Raw genomic sequence first — 23,715 nt, 5'->3', positions numbered from 1 at the left:
TAATGTGAAAGCTGATATAATTGTCTGATTTTGTGGCGAATCACGTCGAACCAGCAGGGGCTGTCACCTCTCCACTGAAAAGGTTGGAGGTGTCTTCATCGCATCCCGGAATTGTTATCACGCCGCTTGTACTCGGCCATTTTTACAAGTCCAAGCTCCCAGAAACACAAATCCCAATCTAGCCCCGTTATTACTGTAAATATTCACGGAGTATACAACCGCAGTGAGACGTGTAAGTTAATTTTCATCGTGGTCACTTGCGATTTTTGATTGTTTAGTTTGGCTAACAGGCTTTCACGTGCAAACGCAAAGTGCAGCTAGGTGTTGTTGTCGTTGCAGCTAATGCTAAGCTAACGGACTGATACGCTAAAGCGATAGCTAAGCCTGGAAAGTTGGCGCAGAGGCCCTGGTCTCTTTTTGAAGTGGTTAATGTTGTGAGGTTGATGGTCTATTGTCAGCTACGTTGTTGTTGTTGTGTACAATGCGGGATTTAATGAATAACGTGACATGTAAATGCTTGTTATTTCTCAAACTGCCAGCTAGCCTGCAGCACTAATGGGTAACGTTAGCTAATATCTTCGCGAGTGGTGGCTAGCTTACAGGGACATTGGCATCAGCAAATACTAATAATCAGAAACCTCAAAATAAGTAAACGATGGCTGTTATGTTTGTCGAATAGTTGCTCATAAAATAAATCATATGCATAATGTCTGTTGGTGGTAGTTTTAAAATACCGACAGGTTTGGGTTGGTTGTCCTCGTCGACGTTTTGTCCGTGTGCGCATTGCGACACTGGCTAGTTAGGTGTTGTTTTAAAATCTGACATCTAACCACTTTTGTTGTAGCTTGCTCCCAATATATTACACATTAGATACAGTAAACCATCCACAGATCCAATAAAAACAGCTTGGAGTATTTTAACTGTTATTTTGTGGGTTCGGCGATTAATGCACATGAATTAATTGCACATGAAACACTGGCATGCTTGTCTCAAGCATTGTTTTTTAACGCATAATTATGCCCGCTGTACTTACAGTGTATTTACATCTTAACATATTGTTGCTGTCAACCTAAAATCCATCAAGTATTTAAAAAGACAATTTAACAATTTTTCCCGTCAGGCAACAAACAGTAGTTAGGTTTCTTGTGTCTTTCCTCCTCTACGTAACTTACTGGCCTTATTAGTATTCATTAGAATTCACTCTTCAGCCCACAGTCTGTGTTGGACAGATTGAGTGGATATCTTCTAAAAAGAAATGTAGTTTGTTTTTGTTATTGACATTCGTTGTGGTTCAGTAATGGACCAGGAAACAAACAAAGGGATTTTTGTTCTCAAAACTATTTTGTCAAACATAGAAAATGCTTACTTGATTCGGTTAACCAAGGCTGTTGACCCCTGATATTAGTTTCAGATAAACCTTTTAAAGGGACTGGGGAGTCTGTGCCCCTATTACTTCTATTTAAAGTAGATTAAAACTCATCTTCTAAAGACCATGACAAGAGGAATGATTACAAAAGCTAAAAACAACTTCAGTTTTTATATGGATACCTGATTATTGATTGAAAAACTGTGAACCTATACTTTAACTAATTTTATAAATTTTATGTGACGCAGTCATGTATTATACATATTTCACCTCTTCCCCATCAGTCAAACTTCATGCTTAAAACCAGTCATTCAAACCTACAACCTGAACAATGTCAAGTAATGCTGAGAAAGCTTACTAACAGCATCTAGAAACTGGGACGAAGTTCCCTGTATGCGAAAACCTATTTGGCCAATCAAACTAATTCTGAACTTGTTTTAGGAACAGCAGTCATGTCAGACTTTATTGAAAGTGAGGCTGAGGAATCGGAGGAGGAGTTCGAAGAGAAAGACCTAAAGCCTAAAAAGACCCAGAGGTTTTTGGAGGAAGATGGTAAGATGAGATTTTTTTTTTTTTTTGGATTTGATTACATCTTTACTCTAGGTGTAAGTGTCAGCGGTGAGCTGTATAATCCAGGTACCACTTGTGTCATTTCTCAACAGATGAAGAAGAAGAAGAGAATACAGAGGACCAGGATGAGCACGGCAATTTACGTGGACTAATTGATGATGGAGATGAAGAGGGAGAAGAAGAGGAAGAACCGGAAAAAAGTGAAAAAAGTGGAGGGGGTAGTGACTCAGAAGAAGAAGTGAGGCATCGGCGTAAAAAGAGAAGTAAGTTCATTAGTGTGGCTGGGGAAATATAATATATAATATATATAAGTAAAGAAGACGCGGCTAAAAGACGATATTAGCCATCTCACCAATCCAGTCTCACCAATGCCCCAAAGCGTGGTATGAATCATTTATGTTTATGTGGACCCTTAGCAGTCTCCAGGAGTGTCTTGTCTTAGGTCGGTCATGCTGATTGTGGCTACAGCGAATCTGCGGCAGTGGTCCTTAATCCTAGTCCTTAAGGACCTCTGCTTTGCTTGTTTTTCAAATACCTTAGTACACTGTTCTGAGCTTTATTTTTGTTAATGAAGAGATATGATTTCTGATTCTTAGACATGATTTGAGGGATTATTTGTGGATTCAGCCCTACTCAGGTCATCTGCAGACATCAGAATGATGTCTTGACAAAATATACAGTGCAGATAAATGTTTGTGTTTTTGTCCGACCTATGTTCAAAGTGGATATGCGTTATTTAGTTGGGGGCTGCTGCTGACAGTCAATGTCTGGGATAGCGTTTATTTAAATACATGTTTTTATTTTTGCTCAACTGTTTTGAACGTGTAGGCCTAAGCACGTAATAATCTGAATTTTTTTTTTTTTTTATGCATTTGCATTTGCTAAGCAAAATAAACTCCCTCCCCCAGTGCTTATCCAAACATTGGTCACAGTTGTGTGACTCTGTAACTATACACATGTTTATATAGCAGAACACAACAATGTTGTTCACTTGATTAATGAAGAAAAAAACAAATTGAATTAAAGAATTAAAGAATCAAAACTAATCACAACTTGACTCATAAATGTATGAGTCAAATTGAATTGGGGAACACATGGAGTTCATTGTCAAATTTTGCTGCATGTTTCCTGATGAATTTTACTGTCTGTCTGAGAAAAGGCTCATTAGCTGGAACCTTAAAAAATACTTTAGGTTATTTAAACTGTAACTTGGCTTGCAAACTTGGATACGAACACTACTTGGCCTTTCGTTGATGATGTTTTTCAAGTTCACAAAAACACGAGTACAGAAAAAAATGCAGATTAAGTAATCACTCTAGACTACAGTACTACAGTAATATAAACGATGATTTATGCAAGTTCTCAGCATTACATGCTTTGTTGGCCAAGGAGCATTTACAAGTCAATTTGCTTATAACTCTAACATGTCCCACTTAGTGTGAAGCTTTGTCACAATTTAGAAAAGGTGTATGTGTGTTTTATCAGACAGTGTGCTTAGTATTTAACTTATTTGGACAATATTTGTAATTTTTTAAAAATATTTTATCAGCTGGTTATAATTCATATCCATATCAACTACAAATGCACTGCAGTGCTTGTGACTCCCTTTTTACTGATAAAGAATAAGAAGAACACAAACCTATATCTAAATTGGTTTGGGGTTGAATCCTGATTGCGTACCTTGTCTGGCAGAAAAAATAAAATTGCCCAAAAATTGGTATTTTTCCAGATATTTAAGTTGGCATTGATTTCCCAACCAATACCGAATTGATAAGTTTGTCCTTTTAAAGTGAGATTAATTCTAATTGATTTCTAAATAATGCCAATAATTTAAAAACCTATTTCTGGGATCTGTTGGTCAGGTAAACCAAACAGTTCCTTTCTCTTTCTTCTCTACTTTGAGCACCTTATGATTGCATAGTGATTGTTGTGAAGTGTAAACCTCCACTAAAAAAGTTTCTCTCTTGTTAGTAAAGAAAATTAATATTTTGTTTAAGCTGTATTTACCTACCTTGAACAGAGTACATAACTAAGAGTTACCTACATCTGTGATGCAGACTAAAAATATTCTGTAAAGGTGCAAAAAAACATTTTTATATACAAATGTTTTTCTATCTTTTTATCTCGTCTTTGTATTTCCTAAACATTTAACCCCACGTTACACTTAAGAACAAGAGCATTGTTGTCACAGCGATAGAAATACAACAGTTGTTTAGTCTGACATTTTCCCATTTGCAGATTATGATGACTACCTGGATGATGACGATCTTGACCTAATTGAGGAAAATTTAGGTGTTAAAGTGAAAAGAAGGGTACGAGTTTTTCATCCCCATTCTATATTTATTATTATGGAGTACAGTTTTATTTTTGGCCTATCTTATACCTTGGTGCTGTACTTCTCTTATGTCACAGAAGAAAAAATATGACCGTGTAAAAACATTGGATGATGATGAAGAAGATGATGATGAGAAGGACCTTATAGCAGATGAAATCTTTCATGGGGGTGGAGATGGCGAGCTGGAGGAAGGCGAGGCTGTCGATGAGCCTCTTCAACAAGCAGATGATGACGAAGAAGGAGAGGATGAGGAGTCTGGTAAGCCAGAAGGATTTTTTTGTTGGTTTTTTTTTTTGATGAAGATGAAAAGAAAAGAAAGACGGAAATTCCATCCTACACTTTTCTTCAAAATGATGTGCTATTGTTCCACAGATATAGACGATTTTATTGTAGACGATGATGGCCAACCCATCACCAAAAAGAGGGGCAAGAAGTTTTCAGGATACACAGATGCGTAAGTCTCATTTCTGACCTTCTTGGTGGGCATAGTTTTCACTTCTTTTTTTGCACTGCATTAAAGGACGTAGTACGCACACCATGGTGGGATGCTTCAAGACATGATTTAGGAAAGACAAATATTTACTGTTATTTCTCTTTTCAAAAATACCACAGCGCCCTCCAGGAGGCCCAGGAGATTTTCGGCGGTGACTTTGACTTTGCAGACTTTGATGCAGATGCTTACGACCAGGGTGAGGAAGAGGAGGAAGACCAGGATGAAGAGGGCTGGGATCGACCCAAGAAGCAGACTAAGAGGAGACTGGGGAGGAAGAGCATCTTTGAGCTCTATGAGCCCAGTGAGCTGGAAAGTAGTCATATGACTGACCAAGACAATGAGATCCGCTCTACAGACATGCCTGAGAGGTTCCAGGTGTGTGTGTGTGTGTGCACCTGTCTGTGTTCTATCTATTGTATTTAAGCTTGCAAGTGTTTATGTGCTGTTGTTACATTTTGAGATGGAGCAGTTATTTAAAAAAATTATGATTTCTTGTTTCCCTGCCACAAATTATAAATGAATAAGACATAACTTAAAAACAGAAGAACACTGGTATAATAATAAATACACTAATATCAGCCCTTTTTATTATTTAGAAATTTCTAACTTTAAAGTATTATATTCTGTGTTTGCTTAAAGTTGTCCTTTTGTGTTTCTGCCATGCTTCATCTGTCTTATAGTTACGAGCCATCCCTGTTAAGCCAGCTGAGGATGATGAGCTGGAAGAGGAAGCAGAGTGGATCTTCAGACATGGCTTCTCCACTCTTACTATATCCATGCAGGTAGAGAAATGTGTAGATGGTGAAATTGATTTTACTTACATCCCCTGTTCACCATTTTACAAATAAATATTACTGTGATCCTAAACAGGAGAGCACAGATTATCTAGACAGGGGAACAACCACAAATTTCAGCAGGAAAGGCCCCAGCACCATTGCTAAGATCAAAGAGGCCCTGAACTTCATGAGGAATCAACAGTTTGAGGTACAGAAAGCAAACATACTTCATATACTTGTTTGTCTTCAGGCCTTTAACTGCTTGTCAACATGTCTTAATGTCATTATCATGAAATAAGTTGCTATTGTAACAACCCCATTTTATGTTTTTTATTTATTTATTTATTTACTTATTTTTAGGTTCCATTTATAGCTTTTTACAGAAAGGAATATGTGGAACCAGAGTTGAATATCAATGACCTATGGAAAGTCTGGCAGTGGGATGAAAAGGTAATGTCCATTAACGTTTATTGCAGAATAAATAAAGGCTATAGTCAGTATGAAAAGGTACTTTTTGAGTACATAGCTACAGTTAAAGCAGTACATGCAAATTAATTTCTTCTACAAGGAATAATTCATTATTATAAATTATTTGCTTCCATCACTTGTAAGTCACCCCTGGTTTCTTTAATTTTACATTTTGATCCTTCACCAACCAGTGGACTCAACTGAAGACACGAAAGCAGAACCTGACGCGACTCTTCCGAAAGATGCAGTCCTACCAGTTTGAGCAAATCTCTGCTGACCCTGACAAACCTCTGGCTGACGGCATTCGTCCTCTGGACACGGCTGATATGGAGAGGTATGTTTGGTAGAGCTGCAGTGAGGCTAAAAAGATACAGCGCATTGTAATGGAACGTATCAGCTTGTGCGCGCCCAAGGATGTTTTGTTATTTTTTATGTTCAAATCTTCTATTTCTATTTCCTGTTATCAATTAGGCTGAAAGATGTGCAAACTCTTGAAGAGCTGGGTGATGTGTACAACCACTTTCTGCTGTACTATGGTCGAGACATCCCCAAGATGCAGAACGCTGCCAAATCTAACAAGAAGCGGCTAAAGAAAATTAAAGAGGTGTCAGAGGATGGTAAGATGGGTGTGTGTGTGTGTGTGTGTGTGTGTCTTAGCCATGTCCTTACCTGATGTACTCCTAATCGTTCCGTTGTAATAGAAACTAGTTTTGAGATGGATTGTTTTGACAACTTGACTGATATTTATTAGTTGCTTCTGCAGGTGAAGAGGAAGAATTGGAAGTAGAAGAGGAAGAAGAACCGAAAGGACCTGACCTCAAATTGGCATCTCGTAGGGATATGTACAGCATCTGTCAGAGTGTAGGACTTGGTTAGTCTTGTTTTGTTTGTTTTTGCACACAGTCTTGGTATTTTACATTTCAGGCACATAACTTAATCCCTCGGACTGAGAGGGATTTTAATTTTAAGTTTAACCCTGTCCACTGCCTGCATGTCAACATCTTGTTCTGTTCCTTTCTTACCACAGATGGCTTGGCAAAAAAGTTTGGATTGACTCCAGAGCAGTTTGGAGAAAATCTGAGAGACAGTTACCAGCGTCACGAGACAGAGCAGTTCCCTGCTGAGCCCGTAGAGCTGGCCAAAGATTACGTTTGCAGTCAGTTTTCCACTCCTGAGGCAGTTCTAGAAGGAACCAGGTACATGGTGGCCATGCAGATTGCTCGGGAACCTCTGGTTAGACATGTTCTCCGACAGACCTTTCAGGAGAGGGCCAAGATCAACATCAAGCCTACAAAGAAAGGCAAAAAGGTATAAATTTTAATTTTAGACACATTATTCCTCATAAAACTTTGAACTCAACGAGTTTGCTCTGAGTACTATTCTAAACCCACCTTGCTTTTTTTCACGTCCTGTAGGAGATAGACGAGGCTCACTTTGCCTACTCCTTTAAGTATCTTAAGAACAAACCAGTAAAAGAGCTGAATGGGGATCAGTTTTTGAAAGTGTGCCTTGCAGAGGATGAGGGGCTGCTTACCATTGACATCTGTATAGATCTTATTGGGGTCAAAGGGTAAGTACAATGACTGACGGTATTGAAATTAAGTGGATATCTATTCAGTAACATTTTGCTTGATAAACAATATTAGTCCGGATATAACTATGTTAATTGATGATTATGGTCAGAATGCTGACCAAATCATAAATATACAAGCATCATTAAGTTTTATAATTTTTGTCAGTGCAGTTTGTTTGTGCACATTTCTTGGTCATGTGACATTTACCATGTTGTATTGATAAAGGGGGGTTAATAAGTAAAATACAAGTTCTTAAAAAGTATTGTTCTGGCTTTTGTTTATTTTCCACATCCTTGAAAGTAGAGTAACGGGCCTTGTGAATTATGACTCTGGTAATGTTATAGGACCCCTCTGTCTTCCTCCTTTTTCTCCTCAGATATGCTGGGGACCAGACATATTTTGATGAGATTAAACAGTTCTACTACAGGGATGAGTTCAGTCACCAGGTGCAGGAGTGGAACAGGCAACGAACTTTAGCCATAGAAAGAGCACTCAATCAGTTCCTTTACCCTCAGATGGCCAAGGAACTCAAGAGCAAACTTATCGCTGAAGCCAAAGAGAGCATCGTCAGGGTAATTTGTGATTTCTCTATTTCTGCGTTTATTCTCTTACCACTCTACACGTATCATAATTGAACTTATTAAGTAGTGTATATTTGATTATTATTTTAATATCAGGGTACATTATTTACTCTTGTTGTTCTTTATTTTCTTGCGTGTAGTCCTGCTGTCGCCGATTGTATAACTGGCTTAAGGTGGCTCCTTACAGGCCAGACCAACAAGTTGAGGAAGATGACGATCTGATGGATGAGAGCCAGGGCAAAGGCATTCGTGTGCTGGGTGTAGCCTATGCACCCAGCAGGTATGTGCGCCCCCCCTCTGTGGGAGGATATTGCATGTTTGAGTTGTAAAAAATGTGCATGCCTGTAGCATAAAGTACAGTTTTTACATATACATTCTGCTCTGACAGAGATACACCAGTTTTCTGTGCACTTATAAATGGGGAAGGAGAGGTAGTGGACTTCCTCCGCCTGCCCTATTTCATGAAGAGGAGGAATGCCTTTAGGGAGGATGAAAGAGAGAAGAAGGTACAAGCAGAAAACATTAGCCTGTGCAGTGAACCGATGCGCTTCTGTTTTAGGAAAACATGTTACTGGAGACTTGTTGAAATCTTGTGCATGTATGTCATCCTTAGGCCCACGACATTGAAAATCTCAAGAGGTTTCTGTCCGGCAAGAAACCTCATGTGGTTGCTGTTGCAGGAGAAAACCGGTAAATGATGTGCTAGAAGGCTAGATGTTTGCATTTAGAACTGAATTGACAATTTACGGGGGAGTCGAACTGTAATTGCTAAAATGTTCGGTGTGCTTGCAGAGATGCCCAGATGATCATGGAAGACATCAAGAGGACTATCAGCGAGCTTGAGCAAGAGTCCTCTCTACCCCCTGTGGGAGTGGAACTTGTTGACAATGAATTGGCCACATTGTATATGAACAGCAAGAAGTCTGAGGTAAATGCCTCACTATGTCACAGTGATTAGTCCTTGTACTCTTTGGCAATAACAGTCTAGCACAAAATGTACCTTTACTCCTGGATTCAGAATATGTTTTTAAGATGTCGCTCAGCGTTTACTTTACCGCTTGTTTCCCCTGACCCTCTCTGTAGGTGGATTTTAGGGACTACCCTCCTTTATTGAGACAGGCTGTGTCAATAGCCAGGAAGATCCAGGATCCCCTGGTGGAGTACGCTCAGGTCTGCAGCACGGATGATGATATTCTCTGCCTCAAACTACACCCACTGCAGGTGAGAGTTGGGGCGGGGGGGAAATATTATATGTGTTTGTTTTTTTTTTTTGCTAGAAAATTAAGGAAAGTTACAGCTTACTGTTACTCCACACTCATGAAAATAAGTAACCTGGTTAAATGTTATGTAAAGTGAAACATCATTCTGCACAAAATTTTTAAAACCTTTTTTTTAAATTTATTTTAATTAGGAACATGTGGGGAAGGAGGATTTACTCTCTGCTCTTTACTGTGAATTCATCAACCGCGTCAATGAGGTTGGAGTGGATGTGAATAGGGCCATTGCCCATTCTTATACTCAGAGCCTGGTCCAGTACGTCTGTGGTTTGGGACCCAGAAAGGGCTCCCACCTGCTCAAGGTACACACATGTACTACTTATTAGTACTTAAAATTATTAATTAATTTAATCCTTGTTTCATATTGAATGCTAAGCTGCCTTATATGCTGATTTGATAGCAGTGGCTTTTGTATTTTTGTAGATTCTGAAGCAGAACAACACTCGTCTGGAAAACAGAACCCAGCTGGTCACAATGTGCCACATGGGACCCAAGGTTTTTATCAACTGTGCTGGTTTTATAAAGATAGACACTGCATCACTTGGGGACAGGTTGGTATTTTGTTTAAGTCTGTACTCACACCAAATGTTTCTTAAAGTGTTAAGTGCACCATTGTTGGACAAGGCATTGAATGGTCATTTAGCCTGTTGTGAGGGCATTAAAATTCAGTTTCTTCTCTAAACATTTTCAAACAGTACGGATTCCTATATCGAGGTTCTGGATGGATCTCGTGTCCACCCTGAGACATATGAATGGGCTCGCAAGATGGCTGTGGATGCCCTCGAGTATGATGAGTCAGCAGAAGATGCCAACCCAGCTGGAGCTCTGGAAGAAATCTTGGAAAATCCAGAACGTCTCAAAGATCTTGACCTGGATGCCTTTGCTGAAGAGCTTGAGAGACAGGTCTGTGTGTATTGATTACAGAGCAGAATATAGTGTATATTATCATCTCTAGTTTAGTTTTTTTGATTTAGCCCAGAAAAACAGACATGTCACTGTATGTTAGGGCTGAAAGATTTAATCTTTATTAGATTACGATGTTGATTCCCACCTCTCTGCCGTCTCATTCTTGCCAGCTGATTTTGTTACGTTTGTTACTGCAAGACGATCCATAGTATGAAACCTGTGTAGACTTTTCTTTTTCATCAAACAATTCTGACAAAAAGGCTTTGAAATCCACTCTGCACTGTTTGATGTAGCCTGAGATCTGGCTCCATTTTCTCTTTTCTTTTCTTCACTGTCTATAACTTCTAGGTTTATTTTATATTTGTATGTAAGTTACATTAAATGCCTTACTTGAAACTATATTTCAGTAAAGCACCGCAAAACTATTGTTTGCAAGTAATTAGGTTTAAAAAGAGGGAAGGAGATGGTTCAGCTTCAGAAGAAGCAGCTGTTGCTGCAGAAAAACTTTATATTTTTACAATCACTTCCCTGCCTGATTAAAATTAACCACAATACAGTTTAATAACAGCAGAGAGATCAGTTGTGAGATCAGTTATGGCTTGAAAGGTGTGAATAGAGGGTTCCCTTTTCTGATGATCTTCAGTGTTAACACACACTCCGATACGCACAAATAAAACATGATTTTTAAAGGCTTTATAACTAAAAGCAGAAAATTTGTTTATGTTCAACATATTTTTTTACAGTAGCATTTTAGTAGTGATCTTTTTTTTTGTCTTGAACAAAGGTTTTGTAAAAATGAGTAATAATAAAGACAGAAATACATTTAAGAATTCTTAGAGGATAATCATGATCTCAAACCTGAGTAAAAAATCTTCATGATTCATATTACACTCAGAATTATGCAGCCACATTGTATGCATCTGGGACCTTTTAAAGTTGAATTATTTTTTTACTTTTTGGTGTTTTTTTTTTTGTTGTTGTTTTGTTTTTTTTAATTGTGTTTTATTTATTAATTTATTTTTTGTCCTTGTAGGGTTACGGCAACAAAGGAATTACTCTGTATGATATTCGTGCTGAGCTGAGCTGCAGGTACAAAGACCTGAGGGTTGCCTACAGAGTCCCCAACACTGAAGAGGTCTTTAACCTGCTCACCAAGGAAACTCCAGAGACCTTTTATATCGGTAATACACACTGCATTAATGTCTTGACTTTACTGATTACACATGTAAAGATGTTGTCAGTTTATAACCATTAGCAACTAAAGGTTATTGCTCTAGTTATAACATGTCAGAAGGAGAAGTGTTGTTGTGCCTGTCAAAGTTTGTCTCCATAGGCAGGTGTGAATAATGTTTTTACGACTGGATGATGATTTATTTATTTATTTATTTATTTTTTCAGGCAAGCTAATCACCAGTGTCGTGACTGGTATTGCTCACCGTCGACCTCAGGGAGAGAGCTACGACCAGGCCATTCGTAATGATTCAACAGGGCTGTGGCAGTGTCCCTTCTGCCAGCAGGACAACTTCCCTGAACTCAGTGAGGTATCAGACACCAAACCTTTTCTCTTCGGGTGACTCAGAAACTCCCAAAAAAAGCTGAAAGTCTAGTCTATAAATGTCCTTTGTGTTCTGTGCCTCTGCTTTTAGGTGTGGAACCACTTTGACAGCGGTTCATGTCCGGGACAGGCCATTGGAGTGCGGTGCAGATTAGATAATGGTGTCCAGGGATTCATTCCCACTAAGTTTCTCAGTGACAAAGTGGTAAAACACCCTGAGGAGCGGGTGAAGGTGAGGCATTTGTTGTCTTCATTCTTTGTGTTTTGTTTTTTAATGGGCGGAAATCTTTTTTTGAGTTTCTGGTTGGTTTCACTGTTAATCCTGATAGGTGTGTGATGAACAGGTGCACATTTCTGTCTTCTCTTTCCAAATCCCCTTTCACACATGCCCTGGAAGCCTGACATTTGTATATGTATATGAGAATGCAAATGTTCAAGTGAGACGCTCCTGACATTATCTGGACTTTATCCTTCAAGCCACTTAGTGTTTTTGTTGTTGTTGTTGTTTTTGTTTTCCATTTATGCATTTATCCTATGAGGACACTTCTTAATGGATGGATGATCAATGATCTATAGACCATGTCAAAAGAAATTGGCCCCGGTTCATAAGTGAAACAGGCTTTATTTTCTTCTTTTTGTGGCACCTGTGTAATACTTGTTTTGCTTCCCCCTTTTTCTTCAGGTGGGCATGACGGTTCACTGCCGCATCATGAAAATCGACATTGAGAAATTCAATGTCGACCTAACATGTCGCACCTCAGATCTAATGGACAAGGCCAATGAGTGGAAGCTCCCAAAGGACAGCTACTATGACTTTGACACAGAGGCTGAAGATCAAAAACAGGACGAGGAGCTCAAAAAGAAACAGCAACGAACACGTTAGTATAATAATACGTTGGAGTCAAAATAGCCGATAAACAGTGCCTTGCACTAATTGTGGGGAACATGTTTCTCCTTACACACTCTGTTTACCCAATGAGATTTAATTCCATATCACTGTCCTTATACTATCTTTTTTTTTTGCATTCTTTCTCTCTTTAGCATATATAAAGCGTGTAATTGCCCACCCCAACTTCCACAATATCAGTTTCAACCAGGCAGAGAAGATGATGGAGACCCTAGACCAAGGAGACTTGATCATCAGACCCAGCAGCAAGGGAGAGAACCACCTCACAGTCACCTGGAAAGTAAGAACAGATGGAGGGGTACAACAGAATAATACTCTTTTAAAAATACAGCTGAGCAGGGTAAGAAAAGTCGTGGAGGTTGAGCAAAATGAGAGCTTAGGTTTGCAGCGCATTATAACGCTGTTTGTCATAAAGTATTCAACACTTACTCTGTGTGATGTTTTCTAGGTGGCTGATGGTATCTACCAGCATGTAGACGTGAGAGAAGAAGGCAAAGAGAATGTGTTCAGCTTAGGACACACTCTCTGGATCAATAATGAAGTAAACTGTTCTTTGTTTAACACTTTGTTTAACTTCTTAATTGCACCTGCAGACAATTTGTAGTAAAACATCAGTGTCGTTGTGGCGGCTGCATGTTCATAAAGGGCTTCTTTTGTTTGTAGGAGTTTGAAGATCTGGATGAAATCACTGCTCGGTACATACAGCCAATGGCATCGTTTGCCCGGGATCTGCTGGGTCATAAGTATTTCCAGGAGTGCAATGGGGGAAGCAAGGAGGTACATATTACTGATGTACTCTCCTGAGTATTGTTTTGTCATTTGAAAATTGTTCATACTAGGGAAAGCAAACTTTAACAGTTTATCTTGTTATATTCCTTGTTGCATCTCTCATGTCTTTTTTTTTTTTTTTGTCTTGATCTTTTTCTATTAGAAAATGGAGGAGTTATTGATCAAGGCAAAACGGGAGAAGCCAACTTTTATTCCTTACTATATTTCAGCTTGTAAAGATCTGCCAGGAAAGTTCATACTGGGTTACCAGCCTCGTGGAAAACCACGGTGAGCAGAATGTCACCTCTACTTACTGTATTGATGCCATGGAAAGAAAATGTGTAAATCTGTTACAAACTAGGCTGACTTCAGTGGAAGCTGATTTAAAAACAGTCATGTCATTTGGTGTTATGAATTACATAAGGTGACAAAGGTCCCCCCCACCTACAACAGAGGCTCAAATGTGCATATTTGATTCTTTCTCAATCATGTGTGCCAGCATCCGATACAGCTGTGCAACACCCAAGACTTTCATAATCGCTTTTTATACTTTTAATTGTTGTCTAGGTTTCCATACCTATAGATCACAGTGATAATATGTCATCTTTTTTCCTAGGATTGAGTATGTGACGATCACTCCCGATGGCTTTCGCTACCGTTCACAGATATTTCCCACAGTAAATGGACTGTTCCGTTGGTTTAAGGACCATTACCAAGAGCCTGTACCAGGTATGGAAACAATATAGCTAATGTTTCTAATGGAAATTGCAGGAGTTGAAATATATTGTGAATAATTACTTAACATTTTTTTCCCCTGTCAAAGGCATCACTCCCACCAACAGCAGCCGAACCAGAACACCTGCATCCCTCAATGCCACCCCAGCCAATATCAACATTGCAGGTGAGTCCCACTCTCTTCCTCCTATTTACATGTTTAGCATCAGTCAAGGTGTAAAATATCCAACTATTGACTAATGTATTCCTTCTACCCTAGACTTGACGCGAGCTGTCAACGCCCTCCCACGCAACATGACCTCTCAGATGTTCAGTGCCATCGCCGCAGTCACAGGCCAGGGCCAGAACCCCAACACCACTCCTGCACAGTGGGGCTCCAGCCAGTATGGCTATGGTGGCAGCACAGGAGGAGGAGGAGGAAGCTCCTCTGCTTATCATGTGAGTGTGTAAAAGGGAAGATGTTTGCAAAGATATTGGTGGCTGCTAGAAATACTGGCCTAACACTTAGTTTAGCTCTGAAAATACTATGTGCCCACTTGAGAGGGAACGGCTTTTTGTTACACATTTACTTGTGGTCATGGTAAATAAGTGTCTCTGTTGATCTGGTGAAAATATGACTCGCAGCCATTTTGATAACCAATATTTCTTCCACTGCAGGTATTTGCCACACCTCAGCAGCCCATGACAACACCCATGATGACGCCCAGCTATTCTTACACCACACCAAGCCAGCAGGCCCTGGGCACGCCACAGTACCCCGGCTCTACGCCACAGTCCTCACACTCTCACACACACGCCCACCCACACGGGAGCCACGTGTCCCATCATAGCCACCACGGCCATCACAGCAGTCACCACGGCCACTCGTCCAGCACACCGTCATCCTCCACCTCTTCCAGAGGACGGACGCCACAGCAGCAGCCAAAGTAAGTGCAGGAGGACTATGTTTGTGTGACTTGATTCAATGTCATGCTAATGTTCTGCTTCTACTGTTTCTACAAATAAAACAACTTGTCTTCAGCTTAGTAATTACACTTCTATTCACATTTAATTCAGAATGTTTTGCATCAGTTGTGCAGTATGGAACTCCACTAATCAAAAACTTTTATTGGATAATCACTTTTCTCCCTATAGATGGCGCTAAAACCACAGTCTGCATCATTTTAAATACAAGAATCTATTTGATCTGTTTTTATTGAGAAACTGTTTTTCAAATAAAACACTTCCCCCTCTGTCCTCCACCCCTCCAGGGCAAGTGGCAGCAATGCTTCTGCGGTGGACTGGGGCAAGATGGCAGAGCAGTGGTTGAAAGAGAAAGAAGCAGAGGGTAGGAAGAAAGCCCAGAGAATGACGCCTCGGCCGTCGCCCAGCCCCATGATTGAGAGCACACCCATGTCCATCGCTGGAGACGCTACGCCTCTTCTGGACGAAATGGACCGATAGGACTAGGAAGGGGGGCTTTGCTACACGCGCCCTACCCAACTCCATTCTCTGTTCAGCCGCTTCATCTGGATAACCTTTCACCTCTTGTCTGTTAACAAAAACCATCAGCTCTTTCATCCAGACAACCACTAGTTGGAACCCACCCCAACCAGCTGACTGCCCATCTATATGTTCACTTCATGTCCTGATAGTGTAATTACAGTTTATCAGTCTGGTATCATGACTCATCTCAGCTCTTTCCTTCCTGTTGTCCACCTGTCTACACATCTCATCCCAAATGTTTCACTTCAAGACAAGTATTTTGTATAGTAAGAATAACACTGTATATGACTTGCAGTGATGTCAGTACAATGACAAAAAAAAAAAAACTTGAAATATCTGACAGCAGTTACATATAGGAAATGGACCTACACAGACTTGGTCAGACAAGCTGTCCTCCTATCTTTATTTTTGTGATTGGTTTTATTTTGTTCCGTGAATGGCTTTGACAGAGAGGCACACTTACAGTCTCCAGAACCCACCTACCCACCCCGGTGGCTGGGGGATTTTTGGGAGCAGTTGCCATTAAAGCGCTTTGCTAAGCCAATCAGGAGAGTGAATTTTTGTATGGAATGCATCAAAAAAGAATAAAGACTTTTTTGTTAGTTTTTCTTTTTTTTTTTCTTTTTTTTTTTTTTTTTTTGTCCTGTTTAAAGCCTCCGCTGTTCACATCTTTCAAAGCAAGCGCATGTTAAAACTGTACAGGCACACGCAGAATGTGAGGAATGAGACAACAATAATTTGATGCTAGATCTTCCCATCAGCTCCAGTTGAACTTATACACGAGTTATTGCTAGTTGTTTCCACCAAATGCTGTATTATGATCAGCTATGTATTTGGGCTCCTGTAGATAGCCTTTAATGTATTGATCTTTAAATACTGTGTGGTCCCATCCCATGTGCCACACTAGAGGTTATGGTGGGAGCTTGTGCTGCCTATATGTACATTTCTATGTGGCTGTAAAGAAATTATCTCACATTTTTAAACCTTTGATTTTAGTGACAATATCTTACTGGCAAATTTTCCAAGTAGAGCATCCTTGCCGTCTCAAACAAACATTCGTGGCACTTTTAGGAGGGACATTTTTTGTTTGTTTTTTTGATAAGTTAATTCAAATTTGAATCTCTTAATGTTTGTAGTTGAACAAGTATTTCACTTTTGACAATGGGTTATGTTTGCCACCCTGTAGGATGTGACTTACACATACACAGCTTCTGTGGAGTCCCAAACATTATCACTTTGGCCACAAACTATTTGTTTCCACAGCTGTAGCAGTTACATCAAGATGTTTGAGTAGTTGAGTTCACATTTCTCTAATCAACACTATTAACACGAAAATACTTCTTAAACTGACTTAGGACCATGTTTATATTCCTCTGTATCATATTCTGAACTGCACGCTGCTTTTTCTTTTAAATGAATATATCTGTGTTTAAAAGTAAAAAAAAAAAAAAAACATTTAATCTTTTGTGATAGTTGTGTTGCAGCTTTAGGCCACTCTGCAACCCTCTTAAGCATTTAGGTTTTCCCTTTTGCCTTTGTGTCATAGTGCAAACAAGCAGAGCTACTATTCAGTGGTGTTTCATTTTGCAGTGTGCAAGAATTATTGTCCCATAATATGCATATTGTTTTGTTTTTGAGTAAACTCACTTGGTTTTACTATGTCTCTTGCCAGGTTAAGATATTGCATCTTTCTCAGTGTGGTTCTGATTGGTTGTCAGCAGTAGTTGGTTAAAGAGGAGAAATGATGTCTCTTGTACTGCTGATGACCATTTCTACCTGTGATCCCTTTAATAAAAGTGTTCCTTTTAAAATGTCTATTGGATGCTACTTTGGGGACCAAAATGGCAGTCTGGACATGTGAAAAAGGACTATAGATTTATTTACAATCCCTAAAATTTAAGCTATAATAAAGATGTATCTGTTTACAAGGAGCATACACAGTCCGTTTTTACTGAGAAAGTCAACTGGCCTCAGATGTGACTGCTTGTTTCAGTCTCTGCAAAACAATCTCTCTATTTTCAAGATCACGAGAGCCCTTATGTCAGAGGAGAGATGTGCCTTGTGGGTATGACTGCGGTCATGAGAGCTGGCGTACGCATCACATTAGCAGCACAGACACATGACAGGAAAAGGACCAGTGGGAAAACCAAATACATGCATTAGGACCTGTGCTGACATTTCATCCATAACAGGCGAAAATTGTGGCTTCAGCCACGTGTTTATGAAATCATCAACCAAGTGCAGTGTAATAAAAGATAGCATGAAGAATATTTTCCCGCAATTGAGTTTGCAAGAACTAGCATAACACAAGGCTTTATTTGTTGTTTGATCTCTGATCAGAAGTGCTTTCACTCCAGGTCATTCTGCCGACCAGCTTCTTAAAATTCACTACATTAAAACTACAACTGCCATCTGCAGAACACCACAAATACAACATCATTTAGTTGACACGACTTTCCTTATAATAAAGTTTATATATGTTGTCCACACTGAGCACGCTGACTCCACAGTGCATTGTACTACTCAAGTGGGCCATTTTTGTTCTTGTGTTGTTGGCACATTATGTCCATCTCCTATCAGCAGCAGCTAGATTTCCTTTTGATTGGGCTGTGACCAGCTTCTGTGCGGTCTGTGATCTCTGTGTGAACACAAAAAAATAAAAGTAAAACTTTTACATTCTTTGGCATTCAGATGAATACAATGAAGCTGGGTTTTAATAGTGAAGCTGGCTGCATGCAAAAATGTTGTTTGTTTGTTTTTTACATACTTTAAAACTATTAAAAACAAAGAAATGATCCACATGTTGTACTGGGAGATATATTCCATGTTTCTCAACCTGAAGGTCCAGAGATCAAACTCAGATCACAAAATAATTAAAAGTGTAAAACAGGGGAGCAAGCATTGTTCTGTTTTCCTTGAAATACTAGTTATTTTCATCACAAAGACAGTGAAGAACACTATTAGCAAGGAAAACACTGATGAAAACAACTTTCTTTCTTTTATTTTAAAGAAAATCCCTTTAACATGTGTTTGGCAAGAAACACTGATGATGTGTGGGTTAGAAAACTCCACAGGGCACGTTTAATATTAATCACCGGCTCTTTAAATTATTTTACAATTCAGTGGCTCTGAATATAGACTGATATAATGAGATTACACATTTCTCAGTGAGTTTAAAAAAAAAACAACCTTTCAACATTACTGAGAATGTGGGTGTTTAATGACACAGTAGTTACCAAAAAGTAAAGACTAATTGGTCTATGTATCGAAAAAATAGTTCATGTCATTATAGGGCGAATTCTGACTCACTGATAATGTCGGTGACCTGCCTCGACCCACTTTTCTCAAGCTCGGACAAAACGTTGGCCTCAAACGTCAGAGAGGCAACACGGAGGAAGAAATCCTTGATGCCATCTCCTGAAACAACAAAGAGAGAGAAAAGCATGTAGGGGATGGTGACGATGGGTAATCAGGTAATCGGCTTCTTGTTACTAGTGTGTGTGTTTGACTCCTACCTGATTTTGCAGACACAGCCCAGTACTCTGCTTTGATTTCCTCAGAGAATTTTATGGCTTCCTGCTCAATGTGAGCCAACTGATCCGGAGACTGAGGAGTGAAGACAGACAGACAGAAATCATTGCATTCTGTTTTACACATCATCTAAACTTTTTTTAATTGGAGTTGTACAATGTGGCTGGTTAATTTTCTTTTGATTGGCCCCATTATAATGATTGCTCATTATTGTCACCCACACTGAGGTCCTTCTTGGTACCAACGAGGAACAGTAAAACACTGGATGGGTCATTTTCCTTCATGGCATCCTTGAGCCACTGCCTACACACAGACACACACACACACACAGTTACAAGATGACGTTTTAATCGCATAATCATTAAATAAAGGGATATTTCTTACCTGGCATCTGCTAATGAGTTCACACGGCTTAAGTCGAACACAACTATAATGGCTGGAGAAATGTAAGGAGAAAAACAGTATGAACAGAAGTGAATAAAAGGGGAAGGTGTCAGAGGGTGCAGACAGCACAGTTGTTGAATCAATTAATAATACAACGTAGATTAACCTTGTGCTCCTCTGTAATAGGTCGAAGCGATGCACTTGAACCGTTCCTGACCTGCTGTGTCCCACCTGAAAATAGAGGATGTGGCTTTAATTGCTCTCACTGGGGTATTTGGTGGCAATGGGGGGAAAAGGATAAGAGAAGGTAGAAGAACTGCAGGACACTGTCGCATGCAGCTGTTATGTAGTTCGGTAAGAAAACTTATCGGCTGGGGTTCACAACAGAGCCACTGACAATCGTCACTTTTGTTCTGATCTGCAGAGCAAAGCTGTCAAATAAATACAGATAAACATTTGGACTTGATGGTTGCACTGGAGAAAAGGTTTACGTATGTTATCACGATTCAGGCAGAGAAACATGAATGGAACCACATTTTTTAAGCAATCACTTCACTTCGCTTCACTGAAAACCACACATCAAGCTCTAAAACTAGATTCCCAACATCAGTGGGATTCATCCTGTGTGAATTTCCAATGACTTTTTCTGGCAGTCTAGTAGTTGGTGGGGTGTTTCAGAACCACACTGGGGGTCAGACTGACATTAGTATCCCTTAACCAACACTGCTGGTGTGTTAAAAGCTCAAGAAGGAGATTTAAGAATGTTTAACATACGGCCCACTTAAACACAGTTTATCCTTGTTGTACTGCTTCCTTATTTTTTAAATACTGTCATTGGTGTAATTAAGGATGCGTGGCAGTGAACAAAGCTTGTTGTCCCATTTGAGCTTGATAATCAGTTGACACAGTCGGTGAATTTTGTGTGTTTCCCTGTGCAACATACTCACAGCTGCAAACTGAAGGGAACACCAAGAACCTCGAAACGCTCCATTTCAAAATCCACCCCTATGGTTGCTTTGTAGTTCTTATCAAACGCACCTTTACAGAACCTGACAGGAACAAGGGAAAAGGACAAAGGAGTTTATTTAACAGCTTGTATTTTTTCTTTGTCATTCAATTCAGCTTTGTTGTCTTAAATGTCAGCTATTACAGTCATGCATTTGTAATATCATCATAGTCTTCACGCTGACAGGCAGGGCAGGAGATCAGTTGACTCTATTTTTTTCATCTCCCTCCTGCATCATCCTGGAAGTAACTCCCATAATCTTTGCTTAACACTTAATGACACTTTGAAGAAAATGTGAGTCTCAGCTCTGTGCATAGGTTAGTTCTGAAAAAAATTAGAGGGTTGTGGCCTGAAGGGCTTCCGGGGTAAAAACACTCCTGCCAAATCAACGTGCAGAACATGTTCCACTGTTGTGACAAGCCGAAAGTCAACTTGAAACCTAAAACAAAATGGGGTTTTATTTAGGCTTCAAAAAGTGCTGCTGCTTCAGAGGAAACATTTGAATTATCCTTGAAGCGAAAGTGAGCCTACAAACAGCCACTTAACCGTATGATTGATCTAAATTTCCAGGACAGCTTCTCACCTGCTGACCAGACATGTTTTCCCAACTGCAACGTCCCCCACAACAATGACTTTGGCGACATTAAAGCTGGCAACAGAAACCAGAAACAGTCACTCTGGGCTCCAAACCATAACAACCTGACAGCATGACAAAACAGCATCAATAACATCCAAGCTTAGACAACTTGACCTCCCTTAACTTTATGCGTTTACACCCTCCAACATTTTACTTTTAGATTGTTAAAATGTTACTAGTAAGATATGGAGTTAATTTATAATCTAGAAATACTCGTCACAGTTTTCATTGTATTTTATTACTTCCATCTGTTCAATGTATTTACTTTCAATGTGTGTGCACTCCAACAATAATAAAAATGCAACAGCATTCATCCCCAAAACTGTAACTTTTGCCCTTGACTCGGTTTCATGCAGAAATCTGACTCAGTTTGTAACAAGCTATAAAGGGTAGCTTTTAAACACCACCTCTGTGGTGGATGGCTGTCAGCTCACACAGTAGACATAGCTTAAGCTAAAGGGCTTTCTGTGGTCTTACCTTAATGAGTCTGTCTTCTGTACCTGACAGACAGCCTTCACCTTTGGGTGGAAGCCATCTTTGGTGTGCAGTGCTGCATTTGGACTAAAACACTCCAAAGAAAGTGGGAAGAATTAAACATTCTTTTAAAGGGACATTAAAAGAAAAGGGAAATGTACTGTTGAGTGTAAAATCTTTAAAACCGTGCCCACCCGAAGGTTGGACAATAATAAAACACTTGGACAATAATGTTCTAAAATGTGTCTACAGCAATTAGTCCTAGTGGTGAAAGTTTCTCAGCTCACTGTTAAGCTCTGAGAACCTTCAAACTGAAACTAGTTAAAACAAAAAAAATCATAAGAGGTTTTGTTAGGAAATAGCATTTTTCAAATTTGCACTGATCCACTTTTAAAGCACTAAAGTGCAGCACTGTTGACTCTAAACAGTAATTGCAACACTGTTGGTTGTTATTGCATTATGATTAGTGTGTTTGTGTGTCCATGTGTGTGTGTTACTAACCTGTGGGAGCTGAGTGATGATCTGGTCCTTCTTCACAGGTGGCAACATGCTGCTGCGACACACACAAACCTTCCAACCTCCTCTAAGTTTGATGCGTATGAGCTTTACACGGACAGAACACTGTTTTCATTCATAACAAGAAGAGAAAGACATTTTCTCACCACTGCCTCCACAAAACCAGGGAAAGAATGTTGACTTCCAAGTTTTCCTGAAATAGAAGAAGAACAAGGAGTCCTGCAACAGATGGTACATACGGTCCCCACAGAACCCTGATCCAAAATCACGGAGTCAGAATTGGAACAAAAGAAGGGGTGGAAGATACAAAGACAGACTAAATCCAAGTCCTCCAAGATGCAAGAAAGGAGCAGCCTACCTAACAAGTAACTTTTAAGAATGTGCAAGAATAGTACAGTTTATAAGGCAAATGAGGCTCACACCAAATACTGGTTTGATTTGTTGGGTTTTGTCTGTTTGCTGCACTTTAGCTAGCAGTTGCATTTTTTCTGGAAGCATTCACACTTCACTTTTAATAAGCTTTTCCCCCTGAAATTTATAAGTCAGTGTTTGAGAAATTAGTTTGCAAATTAATGATGGTGGCGATGGTAAAGGCAACAAAATCTGCCTAAATGCACAAAAGTTCAAATAAGTTTAATATTTTTACCTGAAACTGCAGTAAAGGAGCTGAAGAAAGTGTGTTCAGGGTCTTTGGTTGTAATGTGAAATCCAGTCTGGCAAGAAAACAAATTCTTCTGTCCAGGCAGACAGATAAGACTGCTGAGTAATTATTAATAAAAACAATAACTAGTCAAACAGCACCGCCTGGTGGTTACATGTTTATGAACACATGTTTTACTCACCCATGAACATTTACTTACTTTAAATAAATCAAATTTTCAATGTTCTTATCTGTTCTTTTAATATTTTTATTGGGCACTAAGAAACAAATAATAACAAATATAAAAACAAATAATCGGGGAAAAACTTTTTCGACTCTTTACAACTCCTGATGAGTTGCAAACGTGCGAAATGGCGTTTAAATAGCCTACACCGTTTTGGCACAAGTCACATTTAAAAAATAAAATAAAACATGTGGCAATACATTTTGTGTCAAAGCAATAAACACGGTTCAGTTCACACTGGCTTCTGTTGTGCCGAATAACGCATTGTTAATAATTGTATAAAAAGCTGTTAAACCGTTTATATATATATACTTATATTTTAATATACCATGGGTTTATGTATGTCATGATGTAAAACAAAACACATTGATGAACACTCTTCCGCATCTTCCTATGCACTTAAAAAAAAAAAAAAAAACATTCTGCTCTCTTGCACTTGTATCTCGTGAACTGTGAACGCTTTTCTGATAGGACTTTGCTTTGATGT

At 39.4% G+C, this 23,715-nt stretch overlaps 2 protein-coding genes across 6 annotated transcripts; one reads left to right on the top strand and one right to left on the bottom strand.

Annotated features, from left to right (window-relative positions):
- On the top strand, positions 1-17,724 carry supt6h (SPT6 homolog, histone chaperone and transcription elongation factor). 4 transcript variants are annotated; one of them, XM_067491571.1, is made up of 37 exons: positions 1-232; positions 1,808-1,918; positions 2,029-2,199; positions 4,175-4,248; positions 4,349-4,529; positions 4,644-4,725; positions 4,884-5,139; positions 5,445-5,546; positions 5,635-5,748; positions 5,901-5,990; positions 6,200-6,342; positions 6,480-6,625; positions 6,760-6,879; positions 7,036-7,316; positions 7,424-7,578; positions 7,959-8,154; positions 8,304-8,443; positions 8,552-8,669; positions 8,777-8,853; positions 8,956-9,091; positions 9,247-9,384; positions 9,575-9,742; positions 9,864-9,991; positions 10,136-10,343; positions 11,380-11,527; positions 11,745-11,887; positions 11,993-12,133; positions 12,584-12,779; positions 12,943-13,148; positions 13,257-13,349; positions 13,472-13,585; positions 13,740-13,864; positions 14,193-14,305; positions 14,400-14,477; positions 14,571-14,749; positions 14,969-15,237; positions 15,562-17,724. In XM_067491571.1, exons 2-37 carry the CDS (start codon positions 1,819-1,821, stop codon positions 15,752-15,754), a joined length of 5,322 nt encoding a protein of 1,773 aa, XP_067347672.1. In that variant the 5' UTR covers positions 1-232; positions 1,808-1,818; the 3' UTR covers positions 15,755-17,724. The 4 variants fall into 4 exon arrangements, with proteins under 4 accessions (XP_067347672.1, XP_067347673.1, XP_067347674.1 ...); XM_067491572.1 differs by having other exon boundaries at positions 2-232; positions 6,772-6,879; XM_067491573.1 differs by having other exon boundaries at positions 2-232; positions 12,943-13,088.
- A 239-nt stretch (positions 17,725-17,963) lies between these two features.
- On the bottom strand, positions 17,964-23,103 carry LOC137107706 (ras-related protein Rab-34-like). Of its 2 annotated transcripts, XM_067491577.1 has the most exons (12): positions 22,991-23,097; positions 22,491-22,537; positions 22,330-22,381; positions 21,832-21,923; positions 21,301-21,366; positions 20,659-20,760; positions 19,878-19,942; positions 19,712-19,763; positions 19,549-19,630; positions 19,312-19,402; positions 19,106-19,213; positions 17,965-18,434 (listed from the first exon to the last, which is right to left on the bottom strand). In XM_067491577.1, exons 3-12 carry the CDS (start codon positions 22,375-22,377, stop codon positions 18,373-18,375), a joined length of 768 nt encoding a protein of 255 aa, XP_067347678.1. In that variant the 5' UTR covers positions 22,378-22,381; positions 22,491-22,537; positions 22,991-23,097; the 3' UTR covers positions 17,965-18,372. The 2 variants fall into 2 exon arrangements, with proteins under 2 accessions (XP_067347676.1, XP_067347678.1); XM_067491575.1 differs by lacking the exon at positions 21,301-21,366 and having other exon boundaries at positions 17,964-18,434; positions 22,330-22,537; positions 22,991-23,103.
- Between the last annotated feature and the right edge of the window lie 612 nt (positions 23,104-23,715).

The sequence above is a fragment of the Channa argus genome, chromosome 22 (genome assembly GCF_033026475.1).
Source record: "Channa argus isolate prfri chromosome 22, Channa argus male v1.0, whole genome shotgun sequence".
Lineage (NCBI taxonomy): Eukaryota > Metazoa > Chordata > Actinopteri > Anabantiformes > Channidae > Channa > Channa argus.
This window is presented reverse-complemented; position numbering and strand designations above follow the sequence as displayed.

Excerpts from the sequence above, each read along its gene's own strand:
- LOC137107706 (XM_067491577.1), bottom strand. The coding sequence starts at position 22,377 with ATGTTGCCACCTGTGAAGAAGGACCAGATCATCACTCAGCTCCCACAG. Across the intron at positions 19,764-19,877 it reads CTATTACAGAGGAGCACAAG|CCATTATAGTTGTGTTCGAC; the intron begins GTTAATCTACGT and ends ACATTTCTCCAG. Across the intron at positions 19,631-19,711 it reads AACTCATTAGCAGATGCCAG|GCAGTGGCTCAAGGATGCCA; the intron begins GTAAGAAATATC and ends GTCTGTGTGTAG.
- supt6h (XM_067491571.1), top strand. The coding sequence starts at position 1,819 with ATGTCAGACTTTATTGAAAGTGAGGCTGAGGAATCGGAGGAGGAGTTC. Across the intron at positions 9,385-9,574 it reads TCAAACTACACCCACTGCAG|GAACATGTGGGGAAGGAGGA; the intron begins GTGAGAGTTGGG and ends TATTTTAATTAG. Across the intron at positions 15,238-15,561 it reads ACGCCACAGCAGCAGCCAAA|GGCAAGTGGCAGCAATGCTT; the intron begins GTAAGTGCAGGA and ends CCACCCCTCCAG.